Raw genomic sequence first — 22,712 nt, forward strand, 5'->3', positions numbered from 1 at the left:
AGCGGAATTTTGGTTCCGCAGACATCTCAATATTCATCTCAAATTTCATGCTGTAATTGACCAGATTACGTAAAATTGAAAATTTTAAATCATACTAGACACAATAAAGATTACAAACCCTAATTATTGAACTCATTATGTTCAAAATATGCCGTGAAATAAATCAAATGGCAGAAAAAAAAAAAAAACCCAAGCTTCTTACCTGATTTTGTGAACCGAAGCCTTCAATATCCAAAAAACTCTGTTTTTCTCAACGATTATCACAAATTAGTAACAAAAGGTTTTGATTCACAGCTTTAAGATCAAAATGCCTACAAATTTTGAAAGATTCATGCCCTATTTGGCATGAAACTTTCAGCAAAGGCGGAAACCCTAAACACCAAATTTTTCGTGATCCAAAAACACCAAATTTTTCAACCATTTAATCCTTGAAAAAGCTGAATAAAGCTGTTTACAGCCTGCAAATTAGATCACATGCCAAAAAACCCGTGTTCTTCACGGACTCGCCGATTCCGCACAGTGACTCGGCGAGTCACTATGCAGAATCGTCCGGTTCTCTCTAGAACCGGACGATTTCCGATTTCTTACCGATTCGATCCCCATTTCGCGATTTTCGAGTCGAACCGGCCGAGGCCGGTTCGACTCGGCGTTTTTTAAAACACTGCTAAGATGTATACACGCTCCAAATTTCAGATCATTCCAATTTATAGAAAAAAATAAAAAATAAAACACTATCGGATAATCATGACCGTACAATTCATTTTCGCCTATAAGCGTTGAGAAGACTTTTCCATATATATATATATATATAAGTTTATAAAAGGTTGCAACCTTAAAATATAGAACTATGGATGCAGCTCAAAAATCCATCGAAAAATGTTGTTTTAATATTGAAAAACCCTCTAATTGATTATCTCGATATCAAGATATATGAGTATGAAAAAGGAAAGGATTTTGAAACCCATAAATGATGCACCTTAGAACACATTATCTAGACCATCCATTTTCAAGATTTTCATATGTTTATAGAGCTATTTGATTTTAATCATTTTTGGAATTTAAAATTTTATAATTAGATATAAAAATAGATTTTGAGATAATCTTAACAATATGTTTACATCAAAATTATATGCTATGATAAAATTTGGAGGTGATCCTTAAATGGATTATTTAAGGTTGCAACCTTATGGAAACCACACTCATATTGCATGATCACAGTTGTCCGGTAGTGTTTCATTTTTCATTTTTTTTACTAATCGAAATAATCTGAAATTTGGACGTGTGTACATCTTAATGAGACGTACCTAATAAAAATATGAAAAAATAATTCGTAAAATATAAATTGACCAAAATACCCCCATAAAATACCAGTGGCATTTTGATCAATTTATATTTTGTGAATTAGTTTTTTCATATTTTTATTAGGTGTGTCTCACTAAGATGTACACACGTTCCAAATTTCAAGTAATTTGGATTCTTAGAAAAAAAAATGAAAAATAAAACCCTACCAGACAATTGTGACCGTGCGATGAAGTTTGGATGGTGATGAGGGTCGACGAAATCACTGTTCATTTTTGCCCATAGGCCTTGAGAAGAGTTTTCCATATATATATATATATATATGGGATAATCTAAACTTCACAACCTTTTTAGTTACAAAGGTTCAAGATAGAAAGAGTTGTGAAGGGTGGATTTATTAATTTTGTTGTCTATTTTTTAAAAGAAAGTTACTTTTGTGGGGTAATTTTGTAAATATTACTATAAGACAAATGATACTTTTATCATCTCCATAAAGGGTAAAGTTGAAATTTTAACTAAAAGACAATGGCACTCTACAAACAAAGTTCGAGCACACTAACTTCCAAAATGTCATTGTACTTTTGTGAGAATTTCAAATTTGTCCTTGCTTTATGAAAAAAGTTACCTATTTAAATAATATTTTAATAAAAAAGTAATGATTGTTATGATAAATACACCCATCACAACCCCTTCTAACTTGAACCTTTGTATTTTGAAGGGTTGTTAACTCTAGACAAACCCTATATATATATATATATATTGAAAAGGTTTATATAAGGGTTGTGAACTATTTTTTGACTTTGAGATTTTATAATTAGAGATGAAAATAGATTCTCAAACAATCTTAAGAATTTTTTACGTCAAAATTATATTTATGATAACATTTGGAGGTGTGCCTTAATTTGATTGCCTAAGGTTGCAATCCATGTGTGCGTGTGTGTGTATTGACACTATTACAACCACCCGAACTGAAATTTGACAGACAAGAGTGATTGTAACTCTCTTGTACCAAACGTGTGTATGTATATATATATATATATATATATATAGGAAAAAGCTCCCATACGCGACGTCGCGTATGCTAAGGGATGCACGAACCAATGGGATTGTACGAAGCTTTTAAAGGTGGTGATCCCGTTGGCGTATATTTTAAAAGAAATTCAAAATAGCCACTACAATGGTCTGACGGCCTACTACATTTGTATGCTCTCTCTAGAGTAGTACAATGGTCTCTCTCTAAAGTTATTTCCCTCCACGTACTTCATCCCTCTCTCTCCTCTTCTCCCTTTGTCCCCCTCTCTCTCTCTCTCCTCTTCTCCCTTCGTCCCCCTCTCTCTCTCTCTAGAAACCCCATCCTTCATCCATCTCTCTTTCTCTTTACATAAGCCATCTTCTCTCTTGACCCCTCTCACTCTAGAGAAACCCCATCATGTACCTCTCTCTCTCTCTACAAAAGCCCTCTTCTTCATTCACCCATCTTTCTCTCTACAAAAACCTCAATATTCAGCGGCCTCTCTCTCTCTCCTAAAACACCAATATTCAGCAGCCCCTCTCTCTCTATAGAAACCCCCATATTCAATAGGCCTTCTCTCTCTACAAAAGCCCCAATATTTAGCATCCACTTTTCTTCCTTCGCCCTCTCTCTGTATACGGAAGCCCCAACATTCAGCATGCGAGAAGATCTCTAACTCTCTCAGTATTGTGGACGAGCTCCAACATTCTCTCTCTCTCATTGTTATTGAATGAATGCTTTTCTGCCTATTTCTTCATCTTTGACTGCAACTTCATTGGGTTTTTCATGCAATCTCTTCTATTTATTTTTCTGGCTATTTCATCATCTCTGACTACCCAGTTCCTCATAAGATATGACTGAAAATTTTTGAATCAATACTTTTTGTCATCTTTATGCACTGTGAATTAGATTAATCACCAGTAAACTCCACTAAGGAAGAGAGGCAGGAGAATTGTGGAAATCTTTTTCCATTTTTTTGTTGGATTACTGAAGAGAAAAATATTTGGAAGTCCCTACCATCGTTGGAAAAGCAACTGTTAAAAACTTCCTACAATCCCAGTGGTTCGCGCATCCCTTAGCATATGCGACGTGGTGCACGGTAGCATTTTCAAACGCTACCGGACATTCAGGATCATCAGATTGGTCTGGGCTGTTGGCGTTTACCTATAGCAGTACGCCCTTAGGTTGACATGATTGTATATATATATATATATATATATATATATATGGAAAAGTCTTTCTAATGCCAATAGGCGAAAATAAATAGTGATTTCACCTACCTTCATCACCGTCCAAAGTTCATCGTATGATCATGATTATCCGGTAGTGTTTTATTTTTCATTTTTTTATACAAATCAGATTGACCTGAAATTTAAAACATGTATACATCTTAGTGAAAAGCACCTAATAAAAATATATATATAAAATAATTTGTGAAAATAAATTGATCAAAATACCCCCTAAATGCTTTGGGGGTATTTTGGTCAATTTTTTCATGTAAAATATTTTTTTATATTTTTCCGTAGATTCATCTATTTTTTTTATGAACATATGCTCAAAATTTAGGTTATTCTAATTTGTAGAAAAAAAAATGAAAAAATGAAACACTACTGAACAATTGTGACTGTGCGATGAACGACACTTCTGGAAAAACCATGTTTGTGGTATTTATTTTATGATCCAAAATTTTTCACTCACACTCTGTTCATCTCAATAGTCAATCTTAAAATAATAATAATAATTTGCAACCTATATAGGGTCAAAATGAGTCCTCTCCAACAATGAATCTAGACCATCCATTGGGTGAATTTTAAGATGTAGGCCTTTATGAATTGAAAATCAATTTTTTACTTTTTAACATTGTAAGCTAATGAAATTAAGGTTATCTAAAAGTTTGAAAAGAAAAAAGATCATCCTTAGGCCTAGATCTAAGTTTCTAACCAAACTGAGCAACTTATATTAATTGGGCTAAAACATATTTTCTAGATTGTGTTTTCAAATTTTTTTATTTTTATTTTTTTTTGTGATTGTTCATTAAAATGAAAAGAGTGCGTATTTTAAAATTTGGGTACAACAAATTACCCTAACATGGCTTTTGAAAGTTGTTTCATTATATTATTATATAATTATTGCATGAAATCATGACAAGTGCGCTGTTGGAGGGTTAATACAACAAACTTCTTCAAGGTGAAGAAGTTTGTAAACGTGCACTCATGTGTCGGCGGTATAAGTAGGGTTCATCAGCAACTTGCTCGAAGCCACTGAGTGGCAAACAAGATCAAAGATCGGTTGAATGATATGCCCAATCTTACATTTGGAGATGTGATTAATGATATACAACGTGATCACGGTGTCATGTTATCTTACCAACAAGCGTGATGGGGCAAAGAGGTTACACAACATATAAATGAGGGTTCACATATGAAGTCGTACAAGGATCTCACTAAATATCTACATAAGATCCGAGTCACTAACCTTGAAACCTTAACGATTATTCAAATAGATGATCATGATAGGTTTGAGCGTGTGTTTATAGGCAATCGTCCATGTTTGTATAGTTTTATATTTGGTTATAGGCCACTAATAGGACTAGATGGGATATTTCTAAAGGGTGCAATTAGGGTAGATGCGAATGAAAATATATATCCTATAGCATATGCAGTGGTTGAGAGTGAAAATACAGTAAGTTGGACTTGGTTCCTAGAGCTTCTGAATGAGCAATTTTGAGAGAGGCCTGATTTGCCAGCATTGACTATTGTCTCAGATCATCAAAAAGGGTTACAAGTCGCAATTGAAATAGTATTTCCAACCAGTGAACAAGGGTATTGTATAAAACACATTGCCGATAACTTCAAAAAGGCCTATAGAAATTTGGCGCTCACAAAGCTTTATTGGAAAGCTGTACGTATATTATATATATCAGACTTCGATGAGTACATGATAGAGATTAAAAGTGCAAATACTGAGGCCTATGACTGGATCATGTTACAACATCCAAAATATTGGGCAAACGCATATTTTAAGGGGTGTAAATACAATCATTTGACATCAAACATCTCTGAATCATTTAACTGTTGGATATTATAGGCTCGGGAGAAGCCTGTTATTAAACTCCTTGAATGCCTAAGAGTTAAGCTCATAGGAAAATTTTCAAAGAAGATGGTCATGTCCCTAGAATAGAGCAACGTTCTTACACCGAAGGCCCAAAAGCTAATAGACCAAAGGAGAGATAAGTCCAGATTCCTTCATACAGTCACATGGGCACATGATGGTATGTATGAGATAAATGTGGATAAGAAATAAGCTCTTAATCTGGCGACTCATGCATGCAGTTGTCAGGTGTGGCAGGTTAGTGGGTTGTCGTGCAGTCATGCAATCGCCGCTATAGATCATAGGCACGAAGATGTTATAAATTTTTGCGCCATTTATTTCACAACATTCCCTTCCTTTCAACCCATTGCCTGATGTACTAGAGTTGCCAGAGATTGTCAATACAATGGTAATACCACCAGCTGCAAGGGGAACAGCAGGTCGGCAAAAGAAACGTCGTAGGCAAATAGAGTACAAAGAAATTAGGCCTCTTACGTGTAGTCGATGTGGGGTTGTGGGCCATAACCGGAAGACATATACATCAAGTATATAAATAGGCCACTAGTGCCACTTGATAATTTTTTGATGTAAATAAGCCATCACGGTCAGTTGATATTTGTTTGATATGTCATTTTGTAAAGAGACCAGTGCGTACTTATATATTACTGATATGAAGCTATCCAATTTCGCATAAGATGGTCTCATTCTATCTATATAATTAATGGTCTCATTCTATCTAAACCTTTAAGCTATCCAATTTGAAGGTGCAATTTACTTTTAATGTTTAGGGCCTTAGCCATACACAAATTGCACCCTTATCTGATTCATCTTCAGTTACGGAAGTCTAACAAAAAGAAAAAAAAATGGTAAATGAACCACGTATGGATAAACAAATGAACCAAAAGTAAGTGATTCCACCATTTCAAGATGATAAATGAACCACGTATAGGTCAAAAAATGGTAAATTAGCCACGTAGCTTTGTCACTTCGCGTCTTTTTACTGATATGCATCAATCCGCAATACTAGCACCTGCACTTTATTAATTAGGTTTTTTTGTTTCGGTGAGATCCAATTTTTGAATGAAAAAGGTCACAATATAAAGTTAAAAAAAAATAAAAAAATCATTACGGTCTTGTTAAGATCGTAATGAATATTAAAAGCATTACGGTACTAACAATACCATAATGAGCATTACGATATTGTTAGTACCGTAATGCTTTTAAGCTTCATTACGGTCATAAAAAGACCATAATTGTCAAAAGTTCACTGGAAATCCAGTGGACTTTTGACAATTACGGTCTTTTTAAGAGCGTAATTGTTATTAAGATCATTACGGTGTTAACAATACTGTAATAAACATTACGGTATTGTTAGTACCGTAATTCTTTTGAGCTTCATTACGGTCATGGAAAGACTGTAATGGTCAAAAGTTCACTGGATTTTCAGTGGACTTTTGACCATTATGGTCTTTTTAAGACCGCAATTGTTATTAAGATAATTACGTCATTAACAATACCGTAATGAGCATTACTGTATTGTTAGTACCATAATTCTTTTAAGCTTCATTACGGTCATAAAAAGACCATAATGGTCAAAAGTTCACTGAATTTCCAGTGGACACATTATGGTCTTTTTAAGACCGTAATCGTTATTAAGATCATTACGGTAGTAACAATACTGTAATGCACATTACGGTATTGTTAATACCTAATTGATATTTATTTTGCATCTCTAATTTATTTTCATCTCTAAATTTATGAGTTGCTCCAACTACAAACTATAATATATATTTTCGTATAGCTAGTCTTTTTTAAAAAACTTTATATTGATATTTATTTTCCATCTTTAATTTATTTTCATCTCTAATTTATGAGTTGCATGTGATATACTTAATATTTGCACATATGAGTTGCTCCAACTACAAAGTTAGTGTATTTTCACTCTCAGCAGGTCAGAAAATATTTCCATTTCTAAATTTATGAGTTACTCCAACTACAAACTATAAGATATATTTTCTAGCTGGCCTTTTTTTTAAACTTTATATTGATATTTATTTTCCATCTCTACTTTATTTTCATCTCTAATTTATGAGTTGCATGTGATGTACCTAATATTTTCACATATGAGTTGCTCCAACTACAAAGTTAGTGTATTTTCATTTCTAAATTTATTGCTCTAACTGCAAACTATAAGATGCCAAACCTTGCTGACTTGTACATAAAACAATAAAGGCACTGATGGCAATTCACATACAAACCAATTCACATACAAATGTATGTTCTCAACCACGCATCCAGCCATGTACATAAATCAGTATAGGCGCTAATAGCCTCTTTACACAGTTTAAGGACTACTGGCTTATTTACAACCATGCATCCAGCCAAGTACACATCATGAATGCTTTCATCATACTGGCAGCTTCTCAGTCCACTGTGGTAGCTGCAACTCTGTATTAGAGCTGCTCTACTGTTGTGAGTTGTTCTCCTACTGTCTTGCAACATAAAGACGCAACTGCCATATCGGCTCCTTTGGTTGAATCGGTATGGGGATGGGTTGTGTATTACTTGGCCCCTCATCTGGTCGAGAAGAATGTCATACTGGCACGTTGTCATCTATCTCATCATCGAACTCCATTTCTTCAGATACTTCTTCCCTTGCAACTTCTGGGTCATATATTTTAAGCACTTCTAATGTGTCCCCAATTAGGTCCCAATTCCTTGAATTGTAACCTTCACGTACAAGTCCAGTTGTATGGCTGATGTCTCTAGGCTGCATCAAGTCATATAAAATATGAAAATAGATCGAAGAAGACTTCTAAATTGCACCAAGTCATATGAAAAATAAATTATTACCATTATATCTTCATCATCATATCCTCGAGGTGCGTATTTGGAGGGACGTTTTTTAAATGGATTATGGATCAGGGGCCTAGTCCTTAACTTTGTACCACTCAATGTATTCTCGTGTTGGCTTCCCATTGAATATATCTTCATCTACTTGATAAATATAGTCGATGTGGTTCGTCCACATGTCTATTTCATCTATAAGCTCGTCTATTTCATCTATAAGCTCATCTCCCCAGTTGTCAAACATCTTTCCCCTTCGCTCCCTCCTCTCCCACTGCAAGGGATCTGTCGGTATCCCTTGGTGAAGTCCAAATTACCGCAATACATGATCTGGTATATACCCCTTACATATGAGTCCACATATGAGGTATGTGTGACACAAAGCAGTCTGACGGACACGAATCTCATAATCTTTATCCTTTGCAGTTTCCTCTCCTATGTCAGGATAATCATCGTATGGGGTCCATGTGACCTATGAAAAAATTAGGACAAATTTTAATCTAAATAACCTGCACTTAAAATTAATTAAATTATAAATAAACAAAACAAAATATAACTATACTATATTATCATCATTTATGCGCACGTTATCAAGCTCCTGTCGCCTCACGAGACCAAAGAAGTATGTGTTATCCCATTCTCTAGGAGGGGCCCACCTGAGGGATCTAAGTTGCCCTGCCCTTATTTATTTTGGAATTGAGCGCGACAATTTGAAATGCTCGTACGCCCAACACTATATTACATGGATAAAAAAAAAATAGAATCACAACAACAAATATCTATCGAACTTTATAAAAAGTATCAAAACACTAATATACTATTATTACCTGGAAAAGAGTGGTTGATCCACTTAAGAGTTGACGATTAGCATGAACAACCTTAGACAAGACTCGAAGCAAAAACGCTAACGCAGCTACTCCCCATGCATACTGACCAATTACGTCAATATCCTCAAAAAATTGTAAATAGATGGTAGGAACAGTACCATTTGTGGAATCTGCAAACATTGTGCACCTGACTAGATATAAGAGATAGGCACGGGTGTATCACAGAAGAATGGTGCGGTTATAATTATGTGGTTGCCGCTAAAATGTGTTTCTCAGCCATGTCAGTCGGATAATTGAATGGCTATGACCAGGTGGCAGCTGTCATATCATACGGACTATATGATCATCGTACTTCTCCACTCTCCTCACTGTTATAGCTACACCAGTCACCTTTAACCGAAAAATTTTCCATGTATCTTAAAGTGTAGGCATCATCTCTCCGATGTAGGCATCATCTCTCCGATATCTACATTGAAGTACCCCATATTCGTCTCTACGCACCACCTTTCAATAATTGTAGATAATGTGTCACGGTCATGCTGACCCATCGATACTATGGTCAGAGGATACAATCCTGATCTCCTGACCATATTAATTTGATCGTTGTTTATTAACAGCCATGAAGGAATTGCGTTGGGCTTCTCATCAGTCCTAATGGTATTTCCTCGATCCTGAAATAGAATTTTTCATTACATATACTAAAATAAATATATTGATTAACTAACATGATAGACAAAGAATATAATTTTAAATATTTGTACATACATCTCTTTCCCAGATCTTCTGTGATATATAATCTCTTTGATTAGTAAGCAATGTAGAAATCTCAGGACCTCCAAAGAAGGGTGCATCTTTTGCCATGATCACTGTTCAAAAAACTATCATACATAAAAAAGCTATCATAAATAAAAAAGCCATGAATTTGGTACCTATATTTAAAATCACAATATCTGCAACTTAGACTCTATTCCAAACAAGAACTCATACCATCAAAGAACTCATGCCATAAAAGTTGAATGCATGACATGTGATGCTAATTCTACTTAAAAAATGCCTAACTTAGTGTATATTTATACCAATTCTACTTAAAACATGCCAAACTTGGTATACATTTATCACATTTATAAGAAGAAGACACATCATTCTCATGATAACTTGATATAATTACTTATTCTTATGATAAACTTTGTATAATTACTCATTCCTATGATAAATTGATATCACAAGTAAAAGGAAACAAATCATTCAACGATCAAACAACAAGATGCATTAGTGGTTAATGTCTACAACTTACATATTTCATATCCTCAACAACATGGACGATGTTCATTGACAATATAATGGCATCTTCTAACATATGCTAGGTTGCACAAAATGCATGAAAGGATTACCAAATAAGATAATGAACTCATTTTCATCCAAAATACATCATACCTTCACACAAGCTTCAACAATATTTACTTTCAAATCAAATATCAGAAGATTCCATAACACAAGCTTGTGATTGACATATGCTAGTTTAGGTTGCGGAAAATGTAGGGAAGGATTACCAAATAAGATAATGAAGTCATTTTTCATCCAAAATATAGCATACCATCACACAAACTTGAACAATATTTAGTTTCAAATCAAATATCAGAAGATGTCAAAACACAAACTTATAATTGACATATGCTAGTTTAGGTTGTACAAAATGCAGGGAAGGATTACCAAATAAGATAATGAACTCATTTTTCATCCAAAATACATCATACCTTCACTCAAGCTTGAATAATATTTAATTTCAAATCAAATATCAGAAGATGCCATAACACAAGCTTGAACAAGCTTGTGATTGACATATGCTAGTTTAGGTTGCACGAAATGCAATGAAGGAAGGATTACCAAATAAGATAATGAAGTCATTTTTCACCAAAATATAGCATACCATCCCATAAGCTTGAACAATATTTAGTTTCAAATCAATATCAGAAGATGCCATAACATAAGCTTGAACAAGCTTGTGATTGACATATGCTAGTTTAGGTTGCACAAAATGCAGAGAAGGATTACCAAATAAGATAATGCACTCATTTGTCATCCAAAATATAGCATACCATCACACAAGCTTGAACAACATTTAGTTTCAAATCAAATATCAGAAGATGCATAACACAACTTTTATTTTAATTTCAAATCAAAGAAATAAACAACAATCTCAAAATAAGCCAAAAATAAAAAAGATGCATCATGCAACTTTTAGTTTCAACAACCTTAAAGATGCATCATGCAACTTTTAGTTTCAACAACCTTAAAGATGCATCATACAACTTGAACAAGCTTTAACAATATTAAACTTTTAGTTTCAAATCAAATATCAGAAGATGCATCACACAAATTTTATTTGATTTTCAAATCAAATATTAAACTTTTCTTGATCATATAGCCATAAAAAAAAATCCAAATTTTTATCTCTAAAATAAATATATATCCTAATTTATAAATCCGACAACTATTTCTTATTTCAAATATGTGATGAGGGAGAGAGATACTGAGATCTAGAATGAAGACCATACAACCTTAACCACTATCCTTCTAACGACAGAATCAATCGTACTTCTTCAAACAAATACGACAGAGCAGCAGAATGGGGGTTTCTGTTAGGGTTTATACGCCTCAAAATTACGGCAATGCGATTGCCGTAATGAAAGTTTAAAATATTACGGTATTTTTCATACCGTAATTATTTGTTTTCTTATTACGGTAAGTATAGTACCGTAATCTTTTTTAAAACTATTACGGTATTAAAAATACCGAAATAATATATCAATTTGTTACGGTATTAACAATACCGTAATGATTATTGATTTACGGTACAAAGACTACCGTAAAAAGTAGTTTCGTCTAAAATTTTTAAAAAAATGAGAAAAAAGAGTGTGGGTGAGGTTTTGAAAATTTGAGGTTTTTTTTCTAATTTCCTCAAAATATAAGTATATTAGCGGCATTTTCCCTGTTTTTTTTTTAGTGCATAAAGCGCGGAGTTTCGAAATATTTCTCTGTTACATTTTCGAAAACTCGGATACTAAATTTGCCGTTAGGAAGTAAATAAAATGTAGTACCGCAGGAGCATGGAATTTTAGCTCTTTACAAATGCACCGTGTACTCCCGCGGGAACATCCTTACTTAAATTAATTAACTTCCGTGAATTCTATCCCGCCTTTTCAGGGACGAAAAGTATATAAAGTTCAAATGAGAGGGGAGAGTGGGCTAGAGAGTTTGGAGAGCGAGGTTATGCCATTACAGAGGGAGAGAACATATGTGCTGCTGCTTCTTCTTCTTTTGCTGCTCAGAAGAAAGAGAAGGAAACAGAAAAGGACTATATCCCTTCGAGTAAGCCTCATTCCTTTGTTCCTGATTTGGTTGTTTTTTATTTTTCTGGATTTCTCAAAGAAACCCTAATTCTAGGGCTTCAAAAATATCATTTGGATTCTAGGGTTTTATTTCATTTTCTTGAATTTTTCTCGCTTTCTCAAAGAAACCCTAATTCTAGGGTTTCAGAAATATGATTTGGATTCTAGGGTTTTATTTCATTTTCTTGAATTTGCTTTTTTTGTCTGATATATTTAGAGAATATCCCATTGCACAGTGATGCATATCTCTCTAATGCTTCTTGTATGGTTCCCTAGGTTATTTCGTTATTTCTCCAATTTTCTTTGACTCAAAACTATGATACCCATTTTCTGTTTTTTATGTGTTTAATTTTATGTAATATTCTTAAAGAATCCTCCACTGTAGGGTTACTTAAAGGCATGTACAGAGACGTCATTACATGGTTCCCTTGGTTATTTTCATCTTCATTTAAATATTTGCTTTACCTGGCATCTCTAAAGGGCCAGCCCCCCATTGTACCTTAAAGTATATTTCAAAACATTTATTTGATGGCTTCCTTGGGTCTTTTCATCTTTATTAATTTTTTCTCATCTGAGATTTTTGAGGTAGCCCTTGTTACAGGCCTATTTGATCTACCCTTATGTTATGATCAGTGTTTGACTAATCGGGTTGAGTTCTGTGTACTTGGGCTTGCCAGGGTGGCAAGCCCGAGTATCCCTGAGTTGGGTATCCCACTTGGGGATGTTAAGTAAAATTTTTTAAAAAAAAGAGTTCAATTATTTTATATATATATATATATATATATATATATATATATATATAATTTTATGTTTTCTATCATTTTGGCAAAGATTGGAAAGTGCTTTGGCCATGAATAGTTATTTTTACATCATCCCTTATTTTTTAGATTATTTCTAAAATACCCATTCACAAATTGATTGTTTCAAATTTCACTACTGTTTTAACTTGATTTAGATGTTCTTTGTTTACTTTTTCTTTAAACATATTTTCCTATTTTTTGGAATTTTGTTTTAACACTTTTTAGCTTGGCCGGAACTCGGCCTTAGTTGGGCCAAGTTACTGGGACTCGACCCGAGTCCGAGTACTTGGCTTGGGCACTGGCTGGGTAACCAGCCCGAGTCATTGTTTTGGACACTGGTTATGATGGAGAATTGATAGGTTATATGGTACAATGCAGGGTTTTGGCATACTTCAAAGCTGGTGGCTTCTCCAAGCATGGCGAAATCATGTGAATCGTCAATGCTTTCATGCCGTATTGGGAGGTTGAAATTAAGGAACGCAAAAAGACAATCGTCACATTCAAAATGTAGACCTACCTCTAAACATTGCATTGGCTAAGACTAGTCATGACCTCAATTGATAGCTTGTTCTGCTCAAACCCAAGCGATTGAAAATCTTACTAATGAAGATTGGATACATGTTGAATGGTTGGTTATTTTTCACCTTGGCAGCAAATGTTCAGCTTTGGAAAACCAATGCGCATATCATGAGTGTGTAAATGCACGAAGGATTTGGATGCACATTTCTAGTTGTCAAAGTGTTCATTGTCTCGTTACCCTTTGCCAGCCGCTGAGGAAATTGTGGGGGCACTATTGTCATTGTAGCGAGGATGCGTGATTTGTTTGTTTTTGGACTCGCGTGATTACATTTGAACAGAAGCCATCTTTGAACCGGCCATCAAATTCAGGGAAGGTGGATTTGATAAGTAGGGAAGAGGCTATGAGCTCAGAGCTTTTGGAGGATGTGCAACACCCACTGAAAAGAATGAGGGTTGAGCAATCTGAAAGTGCAATACCCTCTTTCACCAATGAAGATTGCACCAATGAAGTGCAATACCCAATATCAGAGGTTTGTGATATTGAGAAAGCAAAAACAGGTGTTCAAATCAAAGAGCCTGGTTTTGTTGATGTTGGGAGTTCCCGACCTTTTTGTCATGAGAGTCAAGGGAACAAACTGGAAAATGGTATGGAGCACACTTCTCAGGTGAAAGGTGATATTTCTTTCACTTCCTCAGGTGGGTTGTCATCCCAAGCCACCAATGAAGATTGCACTGAAAGAAACGAGTGCCAAACGGAAATAAACTAGGAATCTGTTGTCTTACAAGCTGATCATGGAGCAGGAACTATGCATGGGACACAGCAGCTAAGAGGTGCTTCTTTGCTTGAGTATTTCATTCCAGAGCAAATTAGAACTCACATCAACTCTCTTAGGCAGTTTGTGGGTCCGGTTAGTATTCTACTTTCTCAAGGCATACCATTCTAATTTCATGCTTCTCGATGTCTTTGCTATGGGGGGAATGCAGCATTATCTTTTGGGATTTACATTCTGAAACATATTAGCCTTGGGGTAACTAAATGCAATCGTCATAGTTTAGGCTTATTGTAACGGTAAGATTTACATGTTTCTCTCTGGGATTGACAATTTTTAATTTAATAGATATAACTGTCTCGTCCTATGAAATTTACAACCACTGGTCTACTTTCTTTTCTCACTGTGAATACGGTATTCTGCCTTATTTTTATGGTGCATATGATTAAATGGATACGACTGTCGAGGTAATTACATTTTCAAATGGTTATTTGACTTAGTATTCGAAGAGAATTGATTTCCAGTATATTTGCAGTATTGTGCGGCTTCTTTTTTTATTTTTATTTTTTTTACTTTTTGGCTCCAATTTTTCACTGTCCGCTGGTCTACCTTTGAGTTCTTTGAACTGTGTGTAGCCTAGTTTTGTTAATGATAATGTTAAAAGAAAATCTTGCACAATCTTCATGAAAATTTCATAATATTACTGTTTAAGTGCATTCTTCTACATGCATGAACTGGGACAACGCATCTATGGGCGTCTAGAATAGTTGGACTTTTAATATGCAGTCATCGTCCTTTCTTGTTTTCTTAGTTGGCCTTTTTCGTTTTTGATTGGTAACTTAATTTCATTAACTTTTGGAGAACTTTCATGTACAGAAACATACATGTAAAAGGATATGCATATTTCTTTATATCAAAATTTAATCTGATTAGTGGGGAATGTGTTAGTTGTTGTGTTGGTCTTGACTCCTCCCTTCATAGATTCTGGGTAATTGTGGGCCATGTTAGTATATTGAGATGTGAGGAAGGTTTGATTGTATTTATTATGCCAGTCCACAAGGTTGATGGTTCGTTTTGGCAGATAGTGGTGTCTTGAGATTAGTGTTTGTGTCTTTTCTAGGGTTTAATACATTGTAAACATCCTTTTAGAGTTGAGAAGTTAACTGTACTGATTCTTTGGTGTTTTTCATTATAGTCATTCTAAGATACCATAACATTATAGCCACTCTAAGATGCTTTAGATAGTTTTATCTTGTGACCTCTACAAGCATAAATGTGTTAATTTCAATTTTTTTTTTTGGAATATTTGTTATTTGATCCCAGTTTTCCTTGAATATGATTAAATGCGATTAATAATTTTCAGATTCTCTAACTTTTTATGTTTTCAATGTATCTAGACTAAATCGAAGGCAGAACAATGTCAAGAAATGCAGAATTCTTCTAATCAAAGTCGTTGCCAGTTGTGCTGTATGGAGCACCTTTCTTTTGCACTTGCGGTATATTGTAATTTATGTAATCTCCATGTCAAGAGAGAAGCTATATATTATACCACAAGCAATGGGGGCAAACAATCTTATATTTGTCCTAGATGCTTCCGTGGAGCATGCGGTGAGAGCATCGAAGTTGAAGGATTTCAGGTTTTCAAGTCTAATTTTGTTGAGAAAACGAACATTGATGAACTTAATGAAGAGGTACGTATCCATCTTGTTGAAGCTAGATCTGCCAGTTCTCATCTTTGTCGATATTTCCCCCTTATTTGTGTAATGCTTCTGTACAGTGGGTTCAATGCAGTGGATGTGGATCTTGGAACCATCAGATATGTGCGCTATTTAATAAAAGAAGTTATTCTGGGCAGACTGAATATGCTTGTCCCTATTGTTTTTTAAAGGAGGTTGAGGGAGGAAAACAAAACCCTCTACCTCAAAGTGACCTTCATAGTGCAAAAGATCTGCCAACGACAATCCTTAGTGATCACTTGGAGCAAAGGCTGCTTAGGCGGCTAAAATTGGGAGAGAGAAGAAAGGGCAAAAGTATCAGGGAAGAAGTTTGATGAGGTAACCTGTCTACTCTATAAATGGTGCATTTTCTGGATCACCTTTAAAGTTTATTGTTTTTTATTTTTATTCTCTCTCTCTCTCTCTCTCTCTCTCTCTCTCTCTCTCTCCAACACACACACTCACATGCAATATGAGTCGTGTATGTAAACATGTAGTGGAAAATTGGAAATAAACCAGGTCTGTTTTACATTTTTTAGGGCATTGAATAACATCTGTTTGTATCTTATTACTTGATTTTATATTACAAATTTTGGCATGAATATTTCATATCTCAAGGTATTTAAGCTATGCCATTATAGAGTATATAAAGTTCGCTGAATGTGGATTTATTCTCACATGCATGCATTTTGTTTTCATTTTTTATATTATTGCTCTTTCACAATGCGAGATAACATCTCTATCCTAGTTAGGGAGAAGAAGTTTTAAATAACAGAGGTTTGTTTTGTTTTCAAGTTGATGCTTTGATTCAAGTTGATCCTTTTGGTCATTTGGCTGTTGTTATCTAAAGATTTTATACTGTGGGAGAACAAAGGCTGGTCCTTTTGTTATAATTTGAATTGCATGTTAACATCTTAATATTTTAATTTTAATTTTAATTTCTTTTTTTAATACCACTATAATGATGATGTCTGGACACTATAGTATTGTGAATCTTGGTTCATCAACAAATGGAGTGTTCAACTTGCAAGTTATATTCATTATAATGATGACCACATTGGTTCCAGGTGCCAGGGGCCAAAGATCTTGTCATTAGAGTTTTCTTATCTGTTGATCAGAAACTGCAAGTGAACCAACATTTTCTGGAGATTGTTAAAGATGAAAGTTACTCTTCAGAGTTTCCATACAAATCAAAGGTTAGTTAACATTTCCAAAAAATTAGTAAGCCAATCATGATACTTGTGTCGTCATTTTTGAGGCCGTTGATGTTGAAAGGAGTCTTGAATTTGATGGTTTTTGCTAGCTCTACTGTGTTTTTTACTTGGATTTATTTGATGATTTTTTGCAGGCCATATTGCTGTTTCAAAAAATTGAAGGCGTAGACGTTTGTCTTTTTTGCATGTACGTCCAAGAATATGGTTCGGAATGTCCATATCCAAACAATCGTCGTGTCTGTCTTTCATATGTTGATTCTGTCAAGTACTTCCAGCCTGCGATTAAGTCTATTACTGGGGAGGCTCTCCGTACTTTTGTATATAGTGAAATTTTGGTGAGAATCTAATTATTCTTCATGCTTTTCCTTTTATCCATTTTCTTTTGTTCATTTGTCTCACTCTTAATCTGATTGCATAAGTTTAAGGTTAGATATTAAAATGATATTTTCCAATCCAGAATTATGCATTGCATGCATGGTTCAAAAATTGTATAGCTGATTTAAAAATATAGAATCTGATGTTTCGGTTCATTGCCTGTTACGATATGGGATAGTTATGATGTCTAGGTCAAGACTGGCAAAAAATGATCGTACATTGCTGGTTTTTTCAATGTATTAGGTGATTTATATAAGTGGGTTTCTACCATTTTAGAAAACTTGCGCTCTGTCTGGTATAAATTCTGCTACTTCCTATACTTTTTGGAATATCACTCAAATATCTTCTATTTATCTGATGATATTTTTTGAAATTACATTGAATATTTAGTAATGAGAATAACAGAACTTTTGTTCTACTTCCTTCTTGATATCTGATATACTGGCTGTTAGTAGTGTATATCGGTGTCAGCCCCTACCCAATATGGTTGTTTATCCCATTGTATTGAACTCTGATCGCACACCATGCCTTTATAAAACCTAAGTGAATGATGCAGTCTTGTTAAAATATTTTAGTTGTGGCACTTATTTTTCTGTGATGAACAATTATGTGAGTGATCTGTGGAATGATTGATTTTCTTTTTTCAGGTTGGATATCTTGAGTATTGCAAAAGAAGAGGGTTTATGAGCTGTCATATATGGGTCTGTCCTCCTACGAAAGAAGATGATTATATTTTGTATTGCCACCCAGAGATACAAAAGACCCCAAAGTTGGATAGACTACGTCAATGGTGAGCTCTCTCTTTCTTGCAGTGTGTGCATGTCTGCGTGTGTGAGCCCGTGTATTCTTATGTTCATCTGCATCCAGTCATTACTATAAATGCCAAATTGAGGTTTAAAGTACTGTCTTAGAGGAGAACTTATAATGAGCTGGAGTATAACTAGTTGTTTGTTTCTTAGGTATCTTGATACGATACAAAAGGCTACAGATGAAGATATTGTAGTGGAGCATACTAATATGTATGAACAATTCTTTGTGCGTACTGGTGAAAAGAAGGCAAAGGTGACCTTGACTTCTGTGCCATATTTTGATGGGAATTACTTTTCTAGAAGGGCAGAGTATATTATTGCTAATATTGATAAAGAAGATGGTGAAAAACGACGAAAGAGTGGAAAAACACCAGCTTCAAAAGTGGCTCCGAAATATTCTACCCAAGCTATTGTTGCAAATGATACTGCAAAGGTAGCACTCTTGACACAGAAAGTACGGACCAATTTTCTTTTAGCTATATCTTTCAAAATCATTGTTTTTTTTTTTTTGCTACTTGTTCTGTTATATGTTAAATATTCTTGACCACTTATCAAAAAAACCACATTTGTTTTCAGATTCCAGTTTTTTACAAAGATAACATCATTAATTAGTTAACTTGCCATTTTCTTGGTATCTTTAACATTCTTTCAATCCTTTGAAAGGTTTATGTGGTTCTTTCTTTGTTAGTTTGTTCATCTTATTGAATGTAATGTTAATTTACACAGTATTTCGTTTGCCAGCTTGGAGATTCCATTAGTAAGAAGAGGGAGGATTTTATTGTGGTTCACATGCAGCATGCATGCAAGTACTGTGGTGAATTTGAATTATCTAGGAAGCTCCGGGTTTGCATGTTGTGTGAAAATTTCTATCTTTGTGAGAAGTAAGTGCTTATTTTCTATATAGTGAATGAATATTTATAATTTACCCTTCTAAGTGACTGTTGTCTTTCAAATGTTGGTCTTAAGATAAACTCGCATGATTCTTGAAAATCATATCATCTATGTTTTATTAAGAACAGAAAGAAAAGCTTTCGTAAACTGAATGAATGCCATAGAATTTAATTGCAAAAATGCACTAAAGTGGATATTTTAAAGAACTTATAATTTCACCTTTTAATTCGGTCAGTATGCGATGCAATAACTATTTGAATCAAAAGTAGTTTTTAACTTTTAAATGATGAAAATGTTAACTAATTTTTTGTTTATCTTAAAGTTGTTATGAGGCCAAACAAAATGTTGATTGCAATAATCGAATTCCCTGTAATAGAAGGGGAAAGCATTCGTTTTCTCTTGTAAGTAGAGCAATTAGACATGAAGTCTCTCATCTAAATTTTGGTATACATGGGATTAGCATTTCTACTCTTAATATTTATAGATTTCTTAAATGTGACTGTATAGTATGGTGGACTATATAAAAATCATGGTCCGTTGGGTCATTGCCGACCATTTTGAAAGATGGGCCGTGATGGAGTGTGTGTTGGGTTCACTTGAACTGACATGGAAACCTTACTTCTCTCCATCACTCTCCATCCCATCATTGGAGGTTGATGATCCAATGGACATTGCTTTACCCATTTCCATTTTATTAGGTTATATTTACCCTTACTAAATTCTATTTAAGGCTTCATTTAGCTTTTTGATTGCTATGCTTTTGGCTATATTAACACCACATATTAACTCCTTGCAGGTCGAGATGAATGATCCTCCTTCAACCACCAAGGACAAGGATGGTGTTTTGTAAAGTGAAATATTTTATACACCACAAGCCTTCTTAGGCTTCTGTGTAGATAATCATTTACAGTTTGATACCTTACGCCGTGCAAAGCATTCCTCTTTTGTGATCATTGATACTCTTCATGACAATTTCTGCAAGAGCTTACATTGTCAGCCACTGAAGGGTCAAGTGGAAAATAACGAGGTGAGCAGAAAAGGGGTTTGTTGAACATTCCTGTTAAAATATGTTGCTAAGTTGAATCACTATAAAGTTGAGAAAGGACCCATTCTGGGGTTTCTATGTATTGATAAATATGTAGTTAGTTACATTTTGTTTTACCATGGGCAAAGTATATTCTAATCCACTGTAGTATGGTAAAACCCCGGTCATGTTGGATCTTCCTCATACATTGAAGTGATGGACAATGATAGAGATTGACATGGAGCCACTCACCTGAGGGTGGTTGCCACTGTTTCTCCATCACTATCCACGGCTTTAGTGGAGGGTGAATGGGGATTTGTACAATGTATTGGGTTACGTCATAATTTCCCTTGACCATGTATATACCATTGTTTTCCCAAGATGAATATTCCTTCGTAGATTGTAGGATTTTTGTGTAACATGAGTCATGAGAGTGCATTGCATATTACAACATGATTTAGGAAAATGATAGAAGGAAAATAAAACAGAAAAAAATCTTTTATGAGACTCAAAATTCAGTACTTCTATTTTTGTTTTCCTTCTTACATATTTATAAAAGTAACCTTCAGTCACTTTTCCCATAAGAAACCCTAGTCACTATTAAATCTTAGCCCTTCGTCTTCTAAAATTAAATTTCAACTCTATCCCTCAGTTCTCTATAACAAAAAAAGACTTAATTACCTAAGATAACTAAAAAAATTAAATGATCAAATGAACCCAATCTCCATCTTTGAAAAAAAATGTAAAATAAACAAATCTACCTGTTACCTTTCATGCACAAACATGGGAAAGATCTAATAGTTATTTTACAGCCTTTGATTGCATGATCTCTTTACTCAGCTTCAAATAGAGTAGGAACTTCTTCGACTTGGGTGAGCAATGCCAATATCCCAATTGTTTTGAACTTGAAGAATTTTTCAATGGTCGTGCTAACTCTAGCTGATGCAATGTCTGAGCAATGGAGAAATGGAAAAGGCATTTGAAAGATGTGATTCAGACATGATAGGGAGCTATCCTTATTAGATCACTTTCAAATGTTAATCCAATTGAGAGCACTGAAGAACAATGGATGGTCGGTTTCCCCCACCCCACCGTATTAATCTGAAGTCCTCCCTCCCCCCAACCTCATCGGTGTCCAATATCATATGCATCATCAAACTTAATACTCACTTGTGGATTGATCAGAGGAGTCCTAAACATCTCTCTCTCTCTCTCTCTCTCTCAAATCAATCTCAACAATGTCATTTTTCCTTTGTTTACCTGATTAAAAAGTTTTCATTTGCACTAGTAACATTGTAAATTTGCCTATGTATTATCAGCTTGAAGGATCGAAAGTCGAATTCCAATAAGAGATTGGTGTAAAAGTAGAGGCCTTTCATTGCCTTAGGAGTTGCGGAGGCAAGAGGAAAGAAAAAGAACCAAAAGAGGTTGCTGATTCATTCAATATTTACTCTGATCTTCACTTGAAGATATTGTGTATAACAATTAATTTTCAAACTCTCTTTTTCTGCCTCTATCGATCTATCTATCTATCTATTTGTTTGTCTATTAATCCATCCATCTGTCCATTTCCATCTATTTATTGTCTGTATTAGCCATGACATTGTATATTCTCATTTAATTTGATAATTATTTTCTGAATTCATTTTTCTGAATTCAATTTCTGATCTTACCTTAAAGATGGAGCAATTGTACAATACTGAAGGAAAATATTCCACACCCATTGCATGATACTTGAAAGAAGGTATTCCAAATACTGAAACTGTCCAAGGGTTTTTTTAGCTTTTCAACAGGTTCTTGGAATGTGACGGGCATTCGGGGATTGAATTTTAGTAACTGTATGTATGTGAAACCATAAATGATGGTCTCCCGACTCATCTATTTATACAAGTCTTCCCTTCAAAATCCATCTCGAAGTCCTCCCTCCAAAATCCATCTCATCTTCAAGATGGATTCTAGATCCAAAAGTTTAGGGGTTGAGAATCTCTTTCACAGTGAATATGAATCTAAAAAAGAACAACTTTTTAAAATAAAAAATGATATTTTTGAGATGGATGTTTGATGCATCAAGGGGACGCATATGGCATGCGTTCACATTTCCTACCGTAAATCCAAGTGTTTTTGGTTACCA

At 34.6% G+C, this 22,712-nt stretch overlaps 1 protein-coding gene across 1 annotated transcript; it reads left to right on the forward strand.

The window, feature by feature from the left end:
• Positions 1-12,277: 12,277 nt before the first annotated feature.
• Positions 12,278-20,760, forward strand: LOC18443914 (histone acetyltransferase HAC12). The gene is given in 12 exon segments (XM_088860918.1): positions 12,278-12,444; positions 13,643-14,691; positions 15,951-16,244; positions 16,331-16,558; positions 16,560-16,607; positions 17,336-17,464; positions 17,617-17,817; positions 18,505-18,647; positions 18,817-19,099; positions 19,408-19,547; positions 19,880-19,958; positions 20,354-20,760. Coding segments are annotated over 11 exon segments (1,701 nt in total). The 5' UTR covers positions 12,278-12,444; positions 13,643-14,589; the 3' UTR covers positions 20,408-20,760.
• The last annotated feature ends 1,952 nt before the right edge of the window (positions 20,761-22,712 follow it).

Source organism: Amborella trichopoda, chromosome 3, assembly GCF_054954075.1.
Source record: "Amborella trichopoda isolate Santa Cruz 75 chromosome 3, AtrichopodaSantaCruz75HAP2 v2.0, whole genome shotgun sequence".
Taxonomy (NCBI): Eukaryota; Viridiplantae; Streptophyta; class Magnoliopsida; order Amborellales; family Amborellaceae; genus Amborella; species Amborella trichopoda.